At 37.1% G+C, this 21713-nt stretch overlaps 3 protein-coding genes and 1 pseudogene across 4 annotated transcripts; 1 reads left to right on the top strand and 3 right to left on the bottom strand.

The window, feature by feature from the left end:
* Positions 1–2815: 2815 nt before the first annotated feature.
* LOC126593754 (mitogen-activated protein kinase kinase kinase 20-like) lies at positions 2816–4692 on the top strand. Its single transcript, XM_050259868.1, has 2 exons — positions 2816–3438; positions 3514–4692. Exons 1-2 carry the CDS (start codon positions 3336–3338, stop codon positions 4410–4412), a joined length of 1002 nt encoding a protein of 333 aa, XP_050115825.1. The 5' UTR covers positions 2816–3335; the 3' UTR covers positions 4413–4692.
* Positions 4693–5277: 585 nt separating this feature from the next.
* On the bottom strand, positions 5278–9407 carry LOC126593755 (Golgi SNAP receptor complex member 1-1-like). The gene is made up of 5 exons (XM_050259869.1): positions 9088–9407; positions 7287–7526; positions 6576–6743; positions 6085–6198; positions 5278–5673 (listed from the first exon to the last, which is right to left on the bottom strand). Exons 1-5 carry the CDS (start codon positions 9124–9126, stop codon positions 5560–5562), a joined length of 675 nt encoding a protein of 224 aa, XP_050115826.1. The 5' UTR covers positions 9127–9407; the 3' UTR covers positions 5278–5559.
* A 1313-nt stretch (positions 9408–10720) lies between these two features.
* LOC126592452 (myb-related protein 2-like) lies at positions 10721–13182 on the bottom strand. Of its 2 annotated transcripts, none has more exons than XM_050258129.1 (6): positions 12792–13182; positions 12547–12623; positions 12251–12311; positions 12012–12117; positions 11810–11879; positions 10721–11715 (listed from the first exon to the last, which is right to left on the bottom strand). In XM_050258129.1, exons 1-6 carry the CDS (start codon positions 13078–13080, stop codon positions 10963–10965), a joined length of 1356 nt encoding a protein of 451 aa, XP_050114086.1. In that variant the 5' UTR covers positions 13081–13182; the 3' UTR covers positions 10721–10962. The 2 variants fall into 2 exon arrangements, with proteins under 2 accessions (XP_050114086.1, XP_050114087.1); XM_050258130.1 differs by having other exon boundaries at positions 12012–12111.
* An 834-nt stretch (positions 13183–14016) lies between these two features.
* On the bottom strand, positions 14017–14726 carry LOC126593566 (cyclin-D3-2-like; annotated as a pseudogene).
* Between the last annotated feature and the right edge of the window lie 6987 nt (positions 14727–21713).

The raw sequence follows: 21713 nt of genomic DNA, 5'->3' as shown, positions 1-21713 counted from the left end.
GGCTAGCCAATCATCTACCCCTACACAAAAGCGTGGCAGACCCCTTGGTTCAAAGGATTCACACCCCCGGAAGAGGAAAACCACGGCACAAGGTCCTGAAGAGCCTACCGTGAATCCGACTATCGCTTACTCATTTTACCCAACTCATGAGAAAATTCTAGATTATGGAAGCGTCCTTGAAAAGACGAATCCTCCTCCCGAGAATCGTGAGATTTCGGTTTATTATGCTAGCTTAGATGATGTGTGGCGTAGAAATGAGATGATTGTCGACGATGCATTAGCATTTGCAGTAGCTACTGAGATCATGTTGAGCGATGACATTGAACCGCGTTCCGTTGATGAATGTCGACGTAGAGCTGATTGGTCAAACTGGAAACAAGCAATCCAAGTCGAACTTGATTCACTTGCGAAATGTAAGGTGTTTGGATCTGTAGTTCCTACTCCTCCACATGTGAAGCCCATTGGCTACAAGTGGGTTTTCGTTTAGAAACGTAATGAGAAGAACGAAATTGTGCGTTACAAAGCTCATCTTGTAGCACAAGGTTTCTCACAACGCCCTGGGATTGACTATGACGAAACTTACTCACCCGTTATGGATGTGATTACTTTTCGATACCTTATCAGTTTGGTAATTTCCGAAAAACTGGATATGCAGCTGATGGACGTAGTAACCGCGTATCTCTATGGGGATCTTGATGCGAAAATTTATATGAAAGTTCCTGAAGGACTTACATTGACTGGTTCAAATATTTCCAAACCCCGGAACACGCTCTCAATTCGGCTGAGGCGTTCACTATACGGTTTGAAACAATCTGGAAGAATGTGGTATAACTGTCTGAGTGAGTATTTGACTAGTCAGGGATATGTGAACAACGAACTATGCCCTTGTGTGTTCATTAAGAAGTCACATTCCGGATTTGCGATTGTTGCAGTATATGTTGATGACATGAATCTCATCGGAACTCCTAAAGAGCTCGCGAGAACTGCTTCGCACCTCAAGTCGGAATTTGAGATGAAAGATCTAGGAAATACTCGATACTGTCTCGGTCTCGAGATAGAGCATTGTTCGGATGGAATCTTAGTACATCAATCGAACTACACCCAGAAGGTGTTGCGCCGTTTTAATGAGGATAAAGCGAAGTCTTCGAGTACTCCTATGGTCGTTCGTACGCTAGATGCAAAACAAGATCCCTTCCGTCCGAAGGAGGATGATGAAGAGATTTTGGAGCCTGAAGTTCCTTATCTAAGTGCGATAGGCGCTTTATTGTACTTAGCTCAATGCACTAGACCCGACATCTCCTTCGCTGTTAATCTTTTGGCAAGATACAGCAATGCACCAACACGCAGACATTGGACTGGCGTGAAAGACATTTTCCGTTACCTTAAGGGTACTACGGATTTAGGCTTATTCTATCCCTACGAATCCTCGAGTGATGCCGCACCCTATGCTCATCGGGTTGATTCTCGCCTTGTTGGTTATGCCGACGCTGGATACTTATCTGATCCGCACAAGACGCGTTCTCAAACGGGTTATGTCTTTACCGTTGGAGGCACCGCAATATCTTGGAGGTCAACTAAACAGACCTTAGTTGCCACTTCGTCTAACCATGCTGAAATTCTCACCTTACATGAAGCAACTCGGGAATGCTTTTGGTTGAGAGTAGTAATGGGCCATATTCGAAGCTCCTGTGATCTTCATCCCGCCGTTAATGCCCCGATGACGATTTTTTAAGACAACGCAGCTTGCATCGAACAGCTCAAGAAGGGTTACATCAAAGGAGACAACACAAAGCATATTGCGCCGAAGTTCTTCTTTACACATCAACAACAAGAGCATCAGAAGATTGAAGTCACGCAAATCCGATCACAAGACAATCTGGCCGACCTCTTCACCAAATCACTACCGAAGGCGACGTTTCAGAAGCTTGTTCATAGAATTGGTATGCGTAAACTTTCTGAGTTGTAACTTTGTTATTTCTCTTTGGAATTATGTCAAACTCAGGGGGAGTATCTTCTGGATACTTGCTTGATCTTAATGTACTCTTTTTCCCTACGATTAGGAGCATTTTTCCCACTAGGTTTTTGCTACCTAACTATGTTTTAACGAGGCACCCACCTTGGGCTGGTCATATCCTTGATGACGTCCTGTAGACGTTTCTTTTGACTTTGCATTTCTCACGCATTTTTCCTTAGACTATGGATTTTGTCCCTACTTGGGTTTTTGCCATAGCCTTAGGGTTTTTTTTAGTGAGACTTACTACTTATGCAAGTTCCTACCTTATTGAGAATAAGCGTTGTTCCTTGGAATCAGTGCCAACGAGTCGACTTCCTCAACTTCTGCATAATGCTAAATCTACCTTAAGTATTTGCACACTCAAGGGGGAGTGTTGTAAACATTCCTAGAATAAGTATGATTGTGTAAATCCTAGATTAGATTTGATTCTAGTTATCCTTTCCTATTACAACTTGTATTACTTGGAAGAGAAGGAATATCTTCTCTCCCTTTACTACTATAAATAAAGGCACAATGTAGGAGCACAATGTAGGAGGGATAACAAAACATACACATTCCCTTACAATTCTACAAACACATATCTCTCTTCTCTCTCCCACTACCGCCGGCTCTCTCTATTTTGTTAGATAAAAATAGACCACAACAATGATGTATTTCTTAATAATTAAATTATTAAGTATTCATTAACGTATTTATTTCTTATTGATGAAAAATACAAGTCTTAATTTTCTGTTTTTTGGTCGAATAATTTTTTGCTTCGTACCTGCAGCAAATGTATTTATCGGCCATTTGCTTTGGTTCGCTTCCCATTCGTTTTTGGGAATATACATAGAGCTTTGCGTGAGCTTTACTCCACCAAATCGCATTTGTGTTTCCCCCCACATTGCTGTTCTCTTTCTTCTTCCTTCCTCAACAATCAACATCAATTCTCTAGTCTCTGCTATTCCGTTCTTCCACTTGGTGGATTCCCTCTCCTCCAAAGCGACGACGTCGTCTTCAGTTCCGGCCGCCGGTTCTCGCTTCCACTGTTGCTGCCCTCCGTGCAGAGAAATAGGAGTCCTCCGCAACGGTCGACTCAGATACGTTTGAATTTTCTTTATGAAATATTTAGGGTTTCTTTCCGTTTTAGGGTTTGGTTTGATTTTTCCTATTTGATTCAGAATTCTGCTGTGGTAATTTGAAATATCCAATTCCTAGTAGGACTATGATTGTTAATTAGGGCTTCCTATTTGGCAAATTCCAGACGCTAATTTCTTTAGAATATATTAATTACTAGCTTATTATCTTGTGAATAAAGCAAGCAACTGGTTAGACAGTTGGAATGACGAAAAGAAAGGCCGAAGAAGAAATACAAGGAGAAAGTCAGAGTCAGAGCATGTGGAATCACGGAGAGCGCTGGTTGAGAGGAGCGTTGATTGGACAAGGTAGCTTTGCTTCTGTTTTTCTTGCTACTCCAAATAAACGAACAAGGGGTCTGTTAACTGGTAATTTGCCTGCAGTTATGGCCGTGAAATCCGCAGAGCTCTCCGCCTCGGAGTCCATTCAGCACGAGGCTGCGGTTCTCTTTGAGATTAAGGGCTGCCCTTTCATTATTGAGCGCTTTGGCGAGGAGACCACAACAACCGACAAGGGTCACAAGGTCTACAACTTGTTGCTAGAATTTGCTGCAGGAGGAACCCTTGATGGTCTCATCCAACGATCCAATGGTCATGGATTGCCTGAAGCTGAGGTTAAAAGGTATGCAAGGTCGATTCTTGAAGGGGTTAAACATGTTCACAAATGTGGATATGTTCACTGCGATCTAAAGCCCGAGAACATCTTGCTTGTGCCTGTTGCTGCAACTTGTTCTAGTTCTGGTTTTGTAGCCAAGATTGCAGATTTTGGATTGGCAAAGAAAAGAAAGGAGAAATTCAGTGGATGGAGAGGCACTCCTTGGTATCTATCCCCAGAAGCTTTTAAAGATGAGAAGCAAGATCAGTCCTCTGATATATGGTCTCTTGGTTGTATAGTGTTTGAGATGCTAGCGGGCAAGTCGCCCTGGGAATTGAAGCCAGGTTTTGATGATCTTGTCGATTCCTACGACGCGAAGATGTTGGATCATCTGCGTACTTCCAAAATTCCGGCTGGAATCTCATTTATGGCCATGGATTTCCTCAAGAGTTGCCTGGCCACGAAACCTGGGAAACGATTAACTGCTGAAGAGCTCTTGTCTCATCCCTTTCTAGCGCGGCCACAACCAACAAAACCAGGTCATGTGAAGGTAAAGTTGGTTAACTCAGCTTTAGGCCACACATACGGCGTGTGTTTCTTAAAACGGAGTGCAGAGTACCACGCAAGCGGTGCCATTGTTCCCAGAATTCAGCCAGCCCCGGGTTTTGGTATACAAGCAGGAGTGTAGAATGAAGTTGCTGTTTGATGTGATAATTTCAGTAAAAGCATATTGGAGCCTGGAGGTTCTTTATTGATTCACAATTGTACATGAATGATTCAAATTTGTATCCAGACACGTGTTTTTAAAAAAAAAAAAATTTATGTCTAATATTAGTCCAAATATTGCAACAACTGAACTGATGAGGCACTAATATATTCCATCTATCATTGGTGTGCTTAATTCAGGAATTACAGCATGTAGATTGATTGTCTTGGCTTTGTTAATTATGGACCTAATTTTTCACTCAGTCGTCACTCCCAGACTCCCACTGATGATGGTGCCGTTCTTAGTTTGGAGCCAACAAACAAGATAAACACAAGGCGGAAATAAAATGTGGCATGATTGGGGGAGTTCTCTCTATAACTTGGAAACAAAATCTACAAAATATTTCTAAGACCAAAATTTTACTTTTTTTTAGTTTTTTTATTTTTATTTTTATAGAAGGAGACCAGCCGATGGCTTCGTCATAGCATTCTACGCTTCCGAAATTTCACTTAATTCATTTATGTCAAAAGTGATTGTGTGACCTTAACTAGAGATGCCCCGGGGGGGGGGGGGGGGGGTGCGGTCGCTGCCATGGTTGCAGCACCCAAAGAGGGGAGTGTCATGTGGAGAAAAAGAAAACAGATAATCGACATAGATACGTGATTTGTGAACAAAAGAACATATTACGAACAATGGTATCAAACTTCCCGTGCCTGTAATTCACTTCTAGTCTTTTGGTGGTCATCATTAATCGTGAAATGTCTTAGTAAAGTGAAGAAAAACATATTTAAGAGAAGTTGAGACAAGTATGTTGTTTCCATCTCTTTTGATCGGTTATGCATTAAACAAACAAACCATGTATTAATACATCAAAATCACTTACATCATTACGCTGGTGGCGTGCTGTAACCCTGCTGAAAATTTGAAATTAAAATTGACACTCAAGCTCAATGAAAGAACATGAAATAGCTTGGAATGCCTGCATCCATTGTATTTTGTACTCCTATGAAACAAATCACTTGCAGTAATACAGGTTCGTTCGAGAAAAATTAAAGAAAAAATGGCATCTGTTTCTCTTTCTCACTTACAGATGGTACTCCCCACACAAATGCCTGATCCTCATAGATTCTCACTTTGACAACCAGTAGATAAATATGAGAAATGTGCATACAGATGCAACGAGAGAAAGAATGATGGTATCCATAGACTTTTTACGCTTTATAGCAGAAAGCATTTGATTTACCTGCACCATCAAATCTTTGAATGTCAATCAAGGGAACTACAGAGTACAGACATAATAAGATGACCGATTTACACATTTCGACGGATTAAAATCCTTAGTTTCTTTTATTCACTCTTGCATTGCCCTTCATATAAGTCATCTTTTTTACAGTAGAATTTCGGACCGGTTACTTTCTTAGTCTACACGACGCAATACGACTGCAATATTAGAACTCATTCTAGTTTTGGCATAAAAAATTCAGTGAACTTTGTACTGGTGATATACTTTTCTGCAATTAACCTATTGCATGCATTAACTCTTATTCATAGAACAAAAGAGAAACAGTCAATTCCATTCAAGAGGGACCTATGTAACACCAAAACGCCAAAGAAATAACTAAAACATCAAGGACCACAATTACTAGTTTTATACCGTTGGAAGGCGGCTGCCAATATTGCTGAGCTTTGAATTAATACCACCAAAAGTGGAGCGTTGAATGACAAGTGCACCAAGGGTTGCTTGAGCTTGAGAGATCACAGTATCCACCTGCAGAAACAGAATATATTATTCAATATAAATCACAATTTGTATTCTTCCATTTGCCACACTCAGAAAAGGGATGTAAACAAATCAAAATGCCTGGCCAAGGACTCTAAACCATCATCAGCTAAGAGACGTTCTACCCTGTACAATAAAATTCTGTTTTACTTCCTAACCATAAAGGCAAAAAAAAGCTGCAGGTAGTTTCCATTTCCCTTCCGTCAAGGCCATATGATATATATCTTTAATTCTTTACTAAAATAATCATTAATTCGGTTTTACTCAAAAGATGCCATGTAGGAGAGGACTGGGTCCTAATAAAACACATCATCACCCAACACAATCTCTATGCACAAAAAAATGTATCACTTTAATTTGCGTACCTGTCCTGTACTTCGGCTAACAGCAACATGCTCTTTCAGGAGGGCGTTTTCCGCAGAGCCAACACCATCTTCCAAGTCTACTCTTGTTCGATCAAACTCCCTAAAATCCTCAAGGAGTGAAGCATGCTCTTGCTTAGCTCTAAGACTGTTTCGGAGACGATAGAACTCCTGCACTTCAATCATGTCTAACAAAAAGTTGAAATCTGCTGGGTTTAATCTTAGGAATTATATGTTTTATAGCAAAGACTGCAGAAATGATTCAAAGAAAGTACAAAAATTTCAACAGAATTGAAGATTTTAGTCTCTTCACCAGAATATAGCATGAGGCGAAATCTGAAGGCATCTTACTGAAAAAAGGAATAGTAACAATATACCTGTAACTTAAAGTAGAGCATGTTCATCCATATTTTGACTGTTCAAACTCTCGATTTCAACTTCAGAGAGAATTTGGAACAGTAACGAAAAATGAAAAACAAGGAATTGGATAATGATCTGTAATACAAATTCCATCTTAAAAACATAGGGGTCTTCCCTTCGAGAGAATTATAAGATGGCATCAGAGCTCATAGAACACACGTCATCCATGCCAGTTGAACTATGGAGCAACCCAAAGCAGATTCAAGACACCTTAACTATATATGGGTCAAAGAAATAAAAACTGTCATCCCATGTTCCCCTTAGCATATTTAAGAGGCCAGATTGCCAGAATACCTGAGTGATATCTTGGAAAATTTCTTGATGTCTAGTCAAGGTATGAGAAACCATTTCTGATCCTCCTGATGATACCCATGCTTGCATTTGTGAATTTACTTGTTGGAGTTGCTTTAATAGTCGATCTATCCCAGATTCAAGATCATTCTCGGCAGTACCAACTTTTGTAGAACCCTTTGCAGACACAAACTTACGATAAGAATTCATCTGCTCATCCAACTGAGCTTCAAGTTTCCTTGCCTGAAATTACAATAGATTAAAATTATCATTTTAAGAAAGCAAAATTCCCAGCTATCCAGATTTAGTATCAAGGGAACTGCATGTAAGAGGAAACAAATGAAAACAATTAGCATTGCACATCCATGATCATGCACTTTACGGACAAGCAGAAATTAATATTCTCATTTAGATTAAGCCAATGTGATTATATTATATGATATGTAAACAAACTATATGTCTTGCTGAAGTACCTTCGCTTAAAAGATTCAGAAAACCAGTAGCTTAAACCAAATTTTCAGAATTCATGCTCAAAAAGTGACACTGGGAATCAGAAAGCCAAGTGAAAATTCATGCTTCACCTAATACTAGTATCTTTCTGATAGCAAAATGTTCAACCTCACAACACAATAAGGGAGTCAAATTCAGAAGTTCAAGAAGCATATAGGAAAAGAAGAGCTGCACAAACTGAATCTTGAAATTTTCTCACAAAGTCCTTAGCATTTTTGAATATAGTATCGTGACTTAGAAGTTAGAAGAGACAAGCTTAATAATAATTAATAAGCAATCCCTGGATGAATAGATTTAGTTACCACAGTTCAACTTTGTTGTTTTTTCATATCCTGGGACTTTTTCAAATTGCACATATTTAATATTCTTTAGCTGAGGATTACATCATTACTCACCAGTATGATGCTCACATTCAATGATCTACTATTTTTGTTAAAGTGTGCAAGATTGAAAATTGAGGTGGTGGTGAAATCATAGTAGTGATTTCATGTTGGCTTCCTAGGTCTGTTTGGAATTCAAAGGCCCGTACTAAAGTAGCTCTTCATTTTGGGGCTATGCTTTGAAGATGATGTTCTCATATGATGTCCATAGAGGAATATCATTATTTTGAATACTTGTATGCAGAGAGAAAGTGTCAAGAAGAGGGTCATCTATTACGGCACAGTTCTAATCGTTGTTCTGATTGAAGTAATGACACAGGTGGCAGAAGAGGAATGCTATAGGAACTTTGAGTCCCATACAACAATGGGGCCTTATTCAAAATTGCTAGTTGAAGTTAAATTTTGATTGTAGGCCTTGCTAAGGTATTTGAAATTTCTAAAAGGATTTCTTTTAACCAAATTGAACTATTTGCCGCAGGCAATTGAGCATCACTCAATTACAAGTCTTGTAACTTTACATATTCTTTTCTTCAATCAGATTTCTCCACCTAGCAATTACAGTTCCGATCGAAGCTAAAACATAACAATTTGTTGCTAGAACAAAGGAAATTTATCAATTTAACTCACCAATCACAAACAAATCCAGTAGTGACGATAAAGGTTACAAGGAAAAAACACAAGCTGATCTCATACAAGACAACCTACCGACAACTCGAACAAAAAGAAAAGACCAAAGCAATAAGCACGAGTCTAGTTGCAGAATTCAAAGCTGTAATCGAAATATCTAATATCTAAGGCAAACAAAACAGAAATCAGGAAATCGTCGGCTACCCGAGAAAGTTGAAAGTCGAGAATTGAGAAGGAAGAAATCATACAGAAATTATTGATCATCGCAGAAGAGGAAAAAGGAGTACCTGTTTGCGAAGAGCGTCCCATGAGCTCGGCACCTCCATCTCCACCGACACCACAAACAAAAACACAAACAGAGAGACCGATCTTCCAAAATTGAAAATCAAATCAGTTGTCGTTTACGTTTCACCACAAACAGAAACAAAAACTTCTTCTTCTTCTTCTTGTTCGCTTGTTTCAGATTTTGAGAGGATTGAGCAAGTGGGGGTTGTTCGGAGACGGAGACAGCCGGTCTGCTTTCAATTTTCAACGGCAGGTTGTTTGGTAGTGGCGTCCTTCTCACGATACTTCAGATGCGTTCTAATTTCTAAACAAAGAATTAAATTAATGTTCTTCCAAAATAAAATGGGAGAAAAAGGTCCAAATGAAGAATGTTAAAAGACCAATGCGATCAGAGGCCCAATCCAATCCAAACCAATCCAAAAAACATTAAAAAAAAAATACCGAATATCTTGCTAATTTTGATCCTTGAATTTGATCTTCTCAAACTTTGCCATGCGTTACATTTACACTATGTTGGGATGAAGAAATTTAAGATTATTAAGGAATTTTAAAATGACGGAAATTGAAATGACAAGATTTTATTTTCAAGAATTTGTAAATTTTCTTGTTTGGTTAATCTAAAAGAATAATGGAATTGAATACTGAATTTGTTATTTTTAAACTCTAAATCATAAAAATTGGGAAATGACACCTATTTACATGGAATTTGAACTTGGAAATTGGAGGTCCCAAATTCCAAGTTTTTTTTCCATGTGGAAATTCTAAATTTCTCTGTTTATGAATCCAAATAAGGGAATTGGTGCATGTTAATTTATAAATTCAGACTTTTACCAAAATTCCAAGTTTATTTCCATCATCCAAATATAGTGTTGGTCTTTTTCCGTCACTTTTGTCTATTAATAATCATAACTAGTAGCATAAAACATTATTAGTGCTTACTTTGCTCTATCCTAATTAGCAAGCAATTTGAATTGGAATAGGAATAGGAATAGGAATATCCCCACCCTGCCCCCCCGGCTCGAACGATGTGCACTCTGAATAATTTGTTGCTTTTGTTTACTGATGTATGTGGCATATGCTTGATATTCGTATGCAGTATTGTACTGTGTGTAGTATATGATTGATATTCGTATGGAGTCTTGTACTTGTGTACCATCCAACTGCGTTTTCATTACCGGCCTTTTGGAAGAACGGAAACAACAAAATTGGTCTCCTATCGAGAGATGTAGTATGGTTCTCAGTTGAATCCTAACGTTAATTTGAGCCCAAAGTAGTGAATTGAACACCAATTGATCACTAATCAGTCAATATAAACAACAAATTAAAACTTAAACCCTAGCTAGTTCTAAAGATAACAGTAGTTTGCAAGTAAGTGATAACAAGTATATATCATGTTGCGTGTGTGTGTATTTATATATAGTCCTAGCTAGCTTAATTTGGTCAATTTCAATTATCTATGTTAAACAGTGAATTTGATTATTTACTAGTTATGTGTTGAATCTGTTGATGCAGAATGTATGTTTTAATAAGTTCAAATTTGTATTGGCGATGCATCTTGATGCTGCAGCCTGCAGGGAGAGTGGGTGGATGAACATATATAAGAGCTTACTGAACCAACGTGAGATCGAAGACATATTCTGCTTTCTAGTCCTGGAACTCTCAATCATATATATAAAGATGTTACATCCTGCTTGCCCGAGCTATTTGTTATGTAATTGATCTAAATTAATAGGTGAATATCTTTGTCCTGCAACTTATTCCTTTCAGCTCGATCTAAAAAATTGTTCGCAGCATGCTATCATGCTCTGTCTATCCTTTGGTATGAAGCTGAAAATTGCTGTGTTTTTATCCCTTTGATTCACCCAATGTAAGCCTACTTAGCTCCAGCTGAAGCCATTCAAGTCAAACTGTCTGCAACTTGAAGAAGTATCATTATCATCATGAGCATTTAGGTCTAGTTTTGCTGCAAAGTAAGGCACTGATCTATATCCTTGAGAAACTTTCGCACCCTCGACTTTAGCTGAATCAGCCCTGCTGTTCGTACGGCCTAGAAAGCTTCCATCTGTGTCTCTTCCTTTGCTATCGATATTCCAGTTTTCTCCTTGTAGTCCAATGCTCATGGATAAGTCACTAGACCTTGTTGCGGCAGGGAACATTCTTTTTTCTGCATCCTTACTTATGGAGGAAAGAAACATGTTCTCTTTCAGATCATCACACAAATTAAGTTGGGTGTTTTGGAGCATTGGCGGCTGATCTTGTGCAGCCTCTTTATGTTCCAAGAGTGCTGCTGCCCTGCCACTGTAATTAGGTCTTAGAGGCATTCCACTGCTGTGTATCTGGTCCTGGTCCCTTCTCAATCCTTCGCAGGAAGTTAGGCAACTGTCGATTGAGCAATCGGTGGGCTGCTGGTTTGTTTGCGTTTTCTGAGGGCACAATCCCTGTAGTTCTTTGAGCTCTGTGAAAGCAGAGTTCAAGGATACTTTGGACACCAGCTCAGAGAGTTGAACTTTGGCAGCTTCAAGTCCCACTGTACCTAAGTTTTGTCTTCCTAGTGTCTCCTGGGCTTTCTCCAGCACAGACTGTAGGTATTTTCCTTGAGCCTCTATACGAAGTTGCAAGTGCCGCTGAACCTGCATGGTTTTCGATCGGGACAAATTGTCAGAATGCTGTTATAATGGGAAAGTGCTTTTGCTCGACTGAGTGATACCAAGCGCACGCCCTCACCTCAAGTTGCTCATGTAGCCTTCTCTGGACTTCAATTTGCATCTCTAGTGTTTCATTTAAATGTAAGCCTCTGGAATTAATTAAGAATTGTCATTGTGAGCCTAAATCTCATACATATATTAAGGTAATCTATAAGATGATAAATAAATGAAAAATTAACAGATGATCAAGTGAGGAAATGAGTAGCAGCTAGCTAGCTTACTTGTTTGATTGGGGTGCAATGCCAATGCTCATAGTGCTCATCTGACTTCCATTTGCTTCGGATATTAATCTTTCTCCTGCCTCTGAAACTGGAACTGTACCTGTACCTATACAATATCATTGTCCAAATTATTAAAAGTATCAAATAAAATTGGCTGTAAATTAAGTGTAAACCAGTCAAAGTATATACATATATCTTAAGAGGAGGAATTGAACAAATGATTAGTCGTCTCTGCTTACCAATTTTGGTGGGGCCACTAGTAACATGTCCTCCATGCAGATTCTTGCTAAGCCTGTACTTCTGTTTGACATAAACCAAAAAATGACTGGCTTAAAATTGATTTCAATTATAATGGCTGGATTAAAATTCGTTTCACTTTGTTGCTTGGAGATGAAGAAAATGAAACTAATACTTGATTGTTACATTTTTATTTTTAAAATGGCCACTTAAATTGCATTCTAATTGATTAGAACTAAATGGGGATTTTGAAATCAATTAAACTTAATGGTGTTAGAAAAACATTCGAGTACAGTACCTGAAGATGACTCTTTAAGTGGTATAATGTAAGCCCTGGAATCCCCATAAGTTTCATAACTGTTTTCGGAGTAGCCTCTGCATAACATGGGGAAATCATCATAACATTAATTAATTAATTCGAATTAATTTAATGATCAGCTCAGCTCTCTCAGCTGGGAGCTAGCTAGGGAGAGTTATATATGTAGTATTAGATAATATAATATTTAGGGAGAGTTATATATATAGTTATAGCGTAGTACTCACTGTCTGCTCCTCCAAGCTGGTTAACTGCTTCGATAAATCGCTCATGGAGATCGAGGGTCCATTTGAGTCGAGGTTTGGCATCGGTTGAGAGGACAAGGCCTGAATCTCCTGCAGGGTTATTTTGGTCACCTTGCTGTAGAAACAAATGCCTTTCAGAAGGGATGTTAGGCATCGATATTCTACTTGAAGAAGCAGAAGAGTGGATGATGTTCTTTCCTTGGTGCTGGTGCTGGTGTTGGTGTTGGTGTTCGTTTTGGTGGTGGTGCTGCAGCTGATGATGGTACATCATCTCTGTGTGTGTATAGATATATATAGATTTTTCTGTCTTCAAGAATCAAAACCTAATCTCTCTTTTCTTTTTCTTTTCTTCTCTCCTGGATATATATCTGTGTATTTGCCACAAACCAAAGGGTGTGGTGAAGATGGCCTTTTATAAAGCAAGCGAAATTGGTTTGTGGGGTACGATTAAGGTTTTAAAAGACGCTAAGTACTAGTTGGGCGGTGGGTTGGGACCTAGCGTCTAGGCGGGTCTAAGCAGGCGCCTAGGCGGATTAGGCGGATTTAATTAAATCTGTTATATTTCGTGTAAATAAGTGTTTGTTTATATTTAAAATATATATGATTTCATCATAAACTACAAAATGGAATGACATATAAATTATGAGTTATTGGAACATAATGAAAACATAGGAAACAAGTATATAATGTGTGTTCCTTTAAGTATTCTACAAGTCTCTTACAATTTATTGAAAAAATAAAATGCAAAATGAAAGTTATTTATTTTTTGTTTAAGTGAGTCGCAACCTAGGCATGTGTCTATGCGGGTTTGGGTTGGCTAGAAGGGCGTCTCAGTAGGCCTATGCGTCATTTCTTAATTTTCAAACGCCTAGGCATTAATTGGAGCAGTGGCCAACCGTTTAGGGCCTAGGTGGCGCTAGGCGGGAATTTTTAGAATAGTTGTCGAATGATATGAGGGGATTGGCATGGCAATATGATACATATAAACCTAGATATTAATCCTTGAAAAAGATTATCTTTAGACTAAAACCTTAACCAAGATTAAAAAAAAAAAAACTAATTATAGTCCTTTGACTTATGTCCAAGTTAGCATTATATTTAGGTCAAATCGGATAAATGATCCATGTGGTCATAAAGTATTCGAAAAATAGCCAATGTGCTAAAAAAACTCGGATTTAAACCCCTGTGATGTACTCAGTTAGCAAATTTAGTCCAAAAGTTTTTTTTTTCCATTATCAAAGTATGAATTTGGGGTCATTGAATTCATCCGCCACCCCAGAGTCGATAGCACCAAAAGCTCCATTCCGAAAACACACTTTGTTTCCTCCACCTAATCACAATCACGAGAAATCCAATAAACACATCAGTCCAACAATTTCACAAACACTCAAATTACAAATGGAAATTTACACGTACTTGCAAATCTAAGAGAAGAGGCATATGGGTCTCCTCCACTTTGGCGGCCAACGAGACGCAGGCGACGGCGGCGAGCTGACTCATCCACGGCTTGCCTCTTTGAAATGGCCGGCTAGCAAGGAACCTATCAAAGTAGTTCACAACCAAAATGGTTGTCAAAGAGGAGAAGCCATAGTGTGCCTTTACACTTAGAATCTACTTAACCACCTCCTTCCAAGCTGCCATCAAAGACCTATCTGAGATTTCTCCACTGAAATGCACATGGGTTTGTTCCTCTTTGGAGATTAGAGAGGAAAGTTCATCATTTTCCCAGAACATATCACTTTCTAGGAAAATCAAAGGGAAAGATGACTGCTTTTTTGAAAACCCATCACAGTTCTCACTCTCCTCCTCACTACCATTGTCTCCCAAATATTCCTCAAATCCTTCTTCGCATAATAATAAAGGATCGAACGCCATTGGAGGGTTTTGGAGCTCTTAGGGTTCTTCTTGCAGAGCCATCTTCTTCGGAGAAGAAGAGACTTTGGTCATTACACAAAAAGAACAAGGGAGAGAGATAGGGTTGAGCTCATGCCCATATCCATCTCTGAGTCTGTTCATTTCTCTCTCCTTACTTTTTTTAGGAGAGAGAGCGCCTAAAAAATCACTTTTAACATATAGATAACGGAAAAAATCACTTTTAGATTAAATTTGCTAACGGAGTACACCATATGGGTTTAAATCCGAGTTTTTTTTAGCACAGGGGCTATCTTCCGAATACCTTATGACCACAGAGATCATTTATCCGATTTTGCCTTATATTTAATGCCAAACGTAATTCCTTTTATGTAATTTCATTCTTCCTATATTATCCTTGAGTGAATTATAATGTCTCATATTTAATTTATTTATAACTTTTCATTTCATTGCTAACATAAATGATTCTACTTAAAAATTAAACTTTTTGTCCAACCCAAAAAATGATTCTACTTAAAAATTAAACTTTTTGTCCAACCCAAAAAATTATCTTCAACCATGTAAGAAGAGAGGGCTAGGGCTACCGTCCACATCCAATATTTCTTCTTCTTATACATCTAATAGTGCATGATTAATTTTTACCATTTTTTTCTAGTGTTGATTTATTTTTACCTTCTTATACATTGAATCTACCGATTTTTTATTTTGATGTTAATGTATCAATACTTTTGTACCTGTATGTACGTATGCACCGACACTTCTGTACCGATGCTAACGTATCAATACTTTCGTACCTATATGTGTACGTATGTACCAGCACTTCCAAACCGATAATTATGTACCTATGTGCACGTATGTACCTATACATATGTACCGACACTTATCCAATTCCTATAGATAAGGAAAATTTTATTTGAACCCATGTAACCTTGTTCTACACCCAACTTACTCTTTAATCCCTTATTATTTTTAATTATAGAATTAATATCTCTTTAAACCCAAAATTATTACCTAAATTACCCTCCTAAACCCAATTAAAAATGTAAATTTATCTTTACACCCATTTAGAAAATACAATCTAAAATTAAAAAATTTGGTGAAATTTCTACTTGTTTATGAATTTTCCATGTACCTAACACTTTTCAATTTCTTGTTTTCTTGATAGTCATGTACCCGTGATTTTATTTGCATGTAGGAATAATAGATTTTCTTGAGCAAAAGAAGATGCTTCAAAGGTTGTGTATTCAAAGAAACTCGAAATAAAAAATCTTTTAGGTCCTTTGTCTCCCCTCCCACCTTGAGCTCCTTGAAACAGAGCTTTTAGCCCTTTGTCTCCTTTTAAGCTTTTAGCTAGTGATTGAGCTTTTTGAAATTTCTCTCTGAATTTTTATATCAATTGCTTCACTGCATCTTATTTGATTTTTCGTTGAGTTTCAAATTTCCAACTGGAGCTTTTTTACAATACTATGGCATCTCCTATATGTGCATCTTATTTGATCTTTTTTGTATAATCTTCCTAGTAAAACAAAGGCCCCTCAATTTTCATGGACTATCAACTTATTCATGAAAGGTCAGTGATAGCATGGTAACTAATGCTTGCTTAATATGGGAGGACAAACTAGTACGGCAACAAATTGTAATGCAAAAAAAAAAAAAAAAAAAAAATTCTTTCTAATATGCCAAACAAATTATTAATACTTCTACTTTCCATAGAAAGGGTTTAGCATCCAAGAAATTTGGTGTCTGCAACAAATTATTAATACTTTCACTATGGTTGTCGCAGACATGATTTCATATCAAGTAAATTTGGTGTCTGCAACATCTTTTGTAACATCTGCACTATTTCCCATAGAAAGTTTAACAAACTATGCGCAACCTGGATTGACGAAAAAAAATGAAATCCAAATACTCATCTTCTAAACTCTAAAAAATTGAAATAAAATGATTTTTTTTTTCACAATTGATTTATACCTTAGTTGGAGTATTCAAAACTTCAAAATTACCATCTATCGATAAAAAATAAAAAAAAACTTGTTTTTCTTTATACAATTGATTTATACCTTAGTTGGAGTATTCAAAACTTCGAAATTACCATCTATCGATAAAAAAAAAAGCTTGTTTTTCTTTATAAGAGCTATTAGGGTTTTTGCCGGAATGAACGTAGAATAAACAATGAGTGATGGTGGGTTTAATTAGGCTTTTTTTATTAGCACCCCACATATTGTTGAATGCACCCCTAAAAATTTCAATATTAAATTACTTATTTATTCTACTATGCAATGACAAATTCGACCTTATTAAATTTATAAAAAAAAAAATTTCCAAATACACCCCACATCACTTTTAACATATTATTTATCTTCTTCAATTATCAAAACCCTTCCACCCTCCATTGCTGAACAAAATCCTAACTAATGAAATTATAAACACATTGATTGAGAAACCCTAACAAAATGTCTATGAATATGCCAATGCTATTGATCACTGTAACTGCAAGAAATTATTTTCTCTCCAACCACACATTTTATCACGTCCTGGCATTTACTATGTCGAAAAAGTTCAGAACTTATGCCTTTGAACCAGCTCTATGAATTGCAATGCCAACAACTTGAAACTTTCAATAATTCTTTTTTATTTTGTATTTCTTTTGTTATAGAAAAGTTACATAAGATCTTGAGTTTGGATAATTCTTGAGTTTGGAAGTGACATAAGATTTTCCAATCTGCACAAAGATAAAAAAATTTAAGATAAGTGTTAGCGTCCAAATCGGTTAATGATAATATGCTCTCAAGTTGGAAACGAAAAACAAGCCAATCACAGAAGTAATTAGCCTAGGAACAGTAGGGTATCCAGATTCAATCCATCAAAATAAAAAATGAGTATTATAAAATTTGAAGAAATTGGGGTGTATATAGAAATATAATGTATGTTTGAGAATGTGGGGGTGTAAAGGTATTATGGAGAGGTATGTGGGGTGTATAAAGATAATTTTTAATTGAAAAAGTAAATGTGGGGTGTATTAAGTATGTGAGGTTTATTCAACAATTTGTGGGGTGTTAATATAATAAGCCGTTTAATTATAGGGTGTGAGATTATTGATAAATTTAAGTTTTATTATTAATTTTATATTGTATTTGATGATAATTATACAATATGATAAAAAAAGACAATTAACATTTAAAATTTAAGTTGGATATAGAAAGAGGTTATGTGGGTTCAAATAAAATTTCCTTATAGATAATGAGGAGTTGTTATACTTTTTTTTGTTGTGATATATATATATATATATATATATATTAAGGGAGACTTAATTTGTTTGTCAGCAAGTATAAATTAGTATAATTTGCCTTAGTTGGATTTATCTTATTGACTATCGTATCAAAATTTAAACGTTTTCGAATTTTGAATGGTTTATTAACGGAATATATTTAAGCCTTAATTATAGAATAGGTTGACAATTTAAATGGCAAAGTTTGTAAATATGGTAGGTAATAGAGGTATCTTATAATATGATGTGGCAGTGAGTATTAAATTAAAGATTTAAATAAAATTTTGAAAACCCATTCAGATTATAATCTAAAAATTATTTTATATAGGCCCTAAAATCTAAATGTCACACACACACACACATATATATATAGGATGGAAGAAGAATCTCAAGTGAAAACTAACTCACCAACCCATCTAATATTCACAGCCACGGCCAGCTGCGAGACTTTTTTCCTTTCCTTTTTTATGCTTATTATTGTGTGTGAATTTGTGATTGTGGACCCATCCATCATCCACGTAAATATGTACGCCATTTGAATTCCTCTCTGCAGCACTACTGCAGTAAATATTTCTATTTTCTCATGTCAATGTAAATTTTTGCCGTATTCATTCTTGACAAAAATGCATTTGTAAAATAATCAACACCTTTGATCAGAGACCTAAGCCTCACGCGCCCATGAGGTGGGGGGTTAGGTCAACGAATCTCTGATGCCTAAGTTAGCTTTTTTCAAAAAGTAAAGTGTTTAGGGCTTTTTAGAGTTGCAAAAGCTCTGAAAATTTGGCAGAATATGAGGTATTTATAGAGATAGGGCCGGCCATAGTGTTTAATGGAGAGATATTCTCTAAATATTCCCAAGATATTAAATAGGAAATAATATCTTGAGATAATGGAGTAATTATCCTTAATTGGTTTAAATTAGGATTACTTACTTGATTGGAGTCAATCTTCAAATGGAAATGTATTAAAGATAGGATTTGGGTAATTAATCCTTATCTTTAATTCATTGCCAAGGGCAGGTGAGCTGTGGACAGTCGTATTCAGCTGCTGAGAACTCCAGGGATGTGAGCTGCACGTGGGAGCATTTGAGAAGTCTACCCATTTATTGAGGGGTCTTTCTTGAATAAAAGTCCATGTGTCGCCTTTAGAATTTTTAAGATTATTTTAGGCTCGACATCTCAGACGACAAGTAACTTCTCCCCCTTAATTATATGTAAATCATTAGATGATTTAGGTACGTGTATACCAGAATGTATTAATTGATCATCCCATTTCTTTTTTCTATCTATGTTTTCTTTGTGGTGTTTGTGTACGCGCGGGTATTCCTTACGTATTCGTATCCATTCTCGTGCTCGTGCCGGCAATGCCAATGCTGCTGGGAATCTCATTCCCTCATTTTAGAGATGAGGAGAATCCAAGTCCACTATATATGGCCTTCAGAGGCCCCCCTTCACCCACAAGTCCTCAACCGGAAGATTCTTAGAATTTCAATATCTTTATTAGTACAGATACTTGTGCTAATCGACCCTTCACCATGATCATCGGATCATTTGTCTTGACTACTCTTGACTCTTGCGGGTAGTTTTTGTTTGTTTAGAACTCGTCACTTGGAGAGGAGTTGTTTCTTCAGTTTTTAATCTGTGCATAATATACAAATATTATTACTTAGCTGCGTGATGAATCAGTATGTTATATGTATACTACTTGCTAAATTGGGCTCTTTGGCCACATGGTAATTATATTTGGAGAACGTTGGGAAGAAGATTTTGTTGACTGGAGCACCTAGCTAGCTAACTAGAAATTAACTTTGGAATCAGATTAAAAAGTTGGGAGAGAAGTTAGAGATACTGAGAGATGCTCCTCCTGAGTCCTGCCCTGCCTTGCCTATCCCTCCTGCTTGGGCTTGGAGTGTGCGTGCGTGCATGGAGATTTCCATTTTTCAAATGAAGGCAGGCAAAGAATGGAATCAATTAAGGAATACATTTCATTTTGTCTCCTTGAGTAAGTTTGGCACTTACTCAACATCCCACGCCGTATATTAGTATAAAATATGAGGAGGGACCCAACCCAACTCAACCCAAATTCCCAAGTTCTCTTTCCTACCTTTCATTCTTCAATCGGCATAAGACAGCCGAGCCGGCCCCCCAACGACGAACCATAAGGTCATCTCCAACCGAATGAGGGTTAGAAGGTTCCTTTTAGCCCTTTAGTCATTCAAGAAATTAATATTTTAATGAACAATGTCAGAACATATTTCTTACTATCTCCAACCGAGGGGCCAAAGGACCATAGGCCAAACATAGTCATGTGACAAAAAACCATCTCCAACTGAGGGGGTCAAAGGGTTATAGGCCAAACATAATTTATTATTTAAATTTGAAGACTACAACAACTTAAATTTAAAAGCTACAACAACTTAAATTTAAAGTCGATAATCATCATCCACCATGGTAGGATTATAGTCGGATGTAAACAACTCCTGTCGGGCCATAATTTCCCTCTTTTTCCTATCAAAATAGGCCTTACTCATTGGAGTGTAATCCGAAGTGTTCCTTTGAATGTTTCTATCATCCATCTCTTCTTGAATTTGTTTTGCTCGTTCTTTGTGCCTACAGTTCCTTTCTTCCGCGGCAAAGGCATTTTGCTTTGCCATTAATCGCAATAAGGATGCCATTTCCTGTTGAAAGGCGTAATCATCATTTGTCTTGCCCTTTTCCTTCAAATTTTGGGCTTTGTTTCGTCTCATAGCCCTAGGTATGGAACATTCACCCGAAGATGGATGATCTACCCTTGTTTCTTGAATGGTAGGAGATCCATGTTCATCCCCAACTGCATTTGAGGATGCATTTCTGAACACCGGCGTAGGAGCAACTCTTTCTTGAGGTGGATCTTCAAATAACACCCACCCTTTACAAATTTCCCAACAATCGTGATGATTAAAGGGTTTCGAGTTGTCCTCCATATACAATTCCTCCACTTGGCGTACCTAGAAAATATAATTACAAAAATTAAAGGAAATTAATTTATGAAATTAAATGTAATATAATTAAATATTTAAAATAACTTGTGAAAACACTTAATTTTTCGTAGTAATTGGCCCCGCTTTCATGTCTACTTTCGGCCTTTAACACTGCTAGATGCCATTTATTCAAACTTGGATGAAGATGTTTTTTCCATCTTGAAGAACAACTCTTGTGGTTTTGGGAATTCGGTGGAATGGTGCCTTCGTAGAACTCATATTACTTTTTGGACGTACGAGTCCAAACACCTTCACTTGCTTGAGAACTCACCCTCACACTATCTTCCGAGACCCATCTATAAGCCCCGCAAAGAGTTTCATCTTCTTTTCGGGTCCAAGCCCTACCTTTCATTGCAGATGAAGCCGTTTGAAAATTATTGAAAAAAAATTGAAGGAAAGATTATTGGAAGAGGTAAGTGAATAGAATGTGAAGAATTGAAATAAAATGAAGTAAAATAGTATGGAATTGTGAAAATTATGTGAGAAATGGTGTAGAAATGGCTTAGGTTTTTATAGGAAAAAAATGGGATTTTTTTAATTTTTTTTTTAAATTTTTGTCCCAAAAAATAAAAAAAATCCAACTATCACCTGGCGTCAGCATGACGTTGCTAGCTGGCATTATACTGATTTCTAAAAATTTAAGTAAATAGCCGCAACGGGAATCTAATTCTAACTCCTCATCAATTCAATTCATTCTCAGTCCAATTTCTCATATTTTAATTATGGTTATGTAAACGAGCCATAA

This window comes from Malus sylvestris, chromosome 12, assembly GCF_916048215.2.
Source record: "Malus sylvestris chromosome 12, drMalSylv7.2, whole genome shotgun sequence".
NCBI lineage: Eukaryota > Viridiplantae > Streptophyta > Magnoliopsida > Rosales > Rosaceae > Malus > Malus sylvestris.
Note: the sequence above shows the minus strand (reverse complement) of the source record. Positions and strands in the feature narration are given on the sequence as shown.

Bases quoted from the DNA above. Each gene is read 5' to 3' on its own strand.
- LOC126593754 (XM_050259868.1), top strand. From the start codon at position 3,336: ATGACGAAAAGAAAGGCCGAAGAAGAAATACAAGGAGAAAGTCAGAGT. The intron at 3,439-3,513 runs GTAGCTTTGCTT...ATTTGCCTGCAG, and splicing joins AGGAGCGTTGATTGGACAAG to TTATGGCCGTGAAATCCGCA.
- LOC126593755 (XM_050259869.1), bottom strand. From the start codon at position 9,126: ATGGAGGTGCCGAGCTCATGGGACGCTCTTCGCAAACAG. The intron at 6,744-7,286 runs GTATTCTGGCAA...ATTGAAGTGCAG, and splicing joins TTTTCCAAGATATCACTCAG to GAGTTCTATCGTCTCCGAAA. The intron at 6,199-6,575 runs GTACGCAAATTA...CTGTTTCTGCAG, and splicing joins TTAGCCGAAGTACAGGACAG to GTGGATACTGTGATCTCTCA.
- LOC126592452 (XM_050258129.1), bottom strand. From the start codon at position 13,080: ATGATGTACCATCATCAGCTGCAGCACCACCACCAAAACGAACACCAA. The intron at 12,118-12,250 runs GTAAGCAGAGAC...GATATTGTATAG, and splicing joins TAGTGGCCCCACCAAAATTG to GTACAGGTACAGTTCCAGTT. The intron at 11,716-11,809 runs GTGAGGGCGTGC...AAAACCATGCAG, and splicing joins GGCTACATGAGCAACTTGAG to GTTCAGCGGCACTTGCAACT.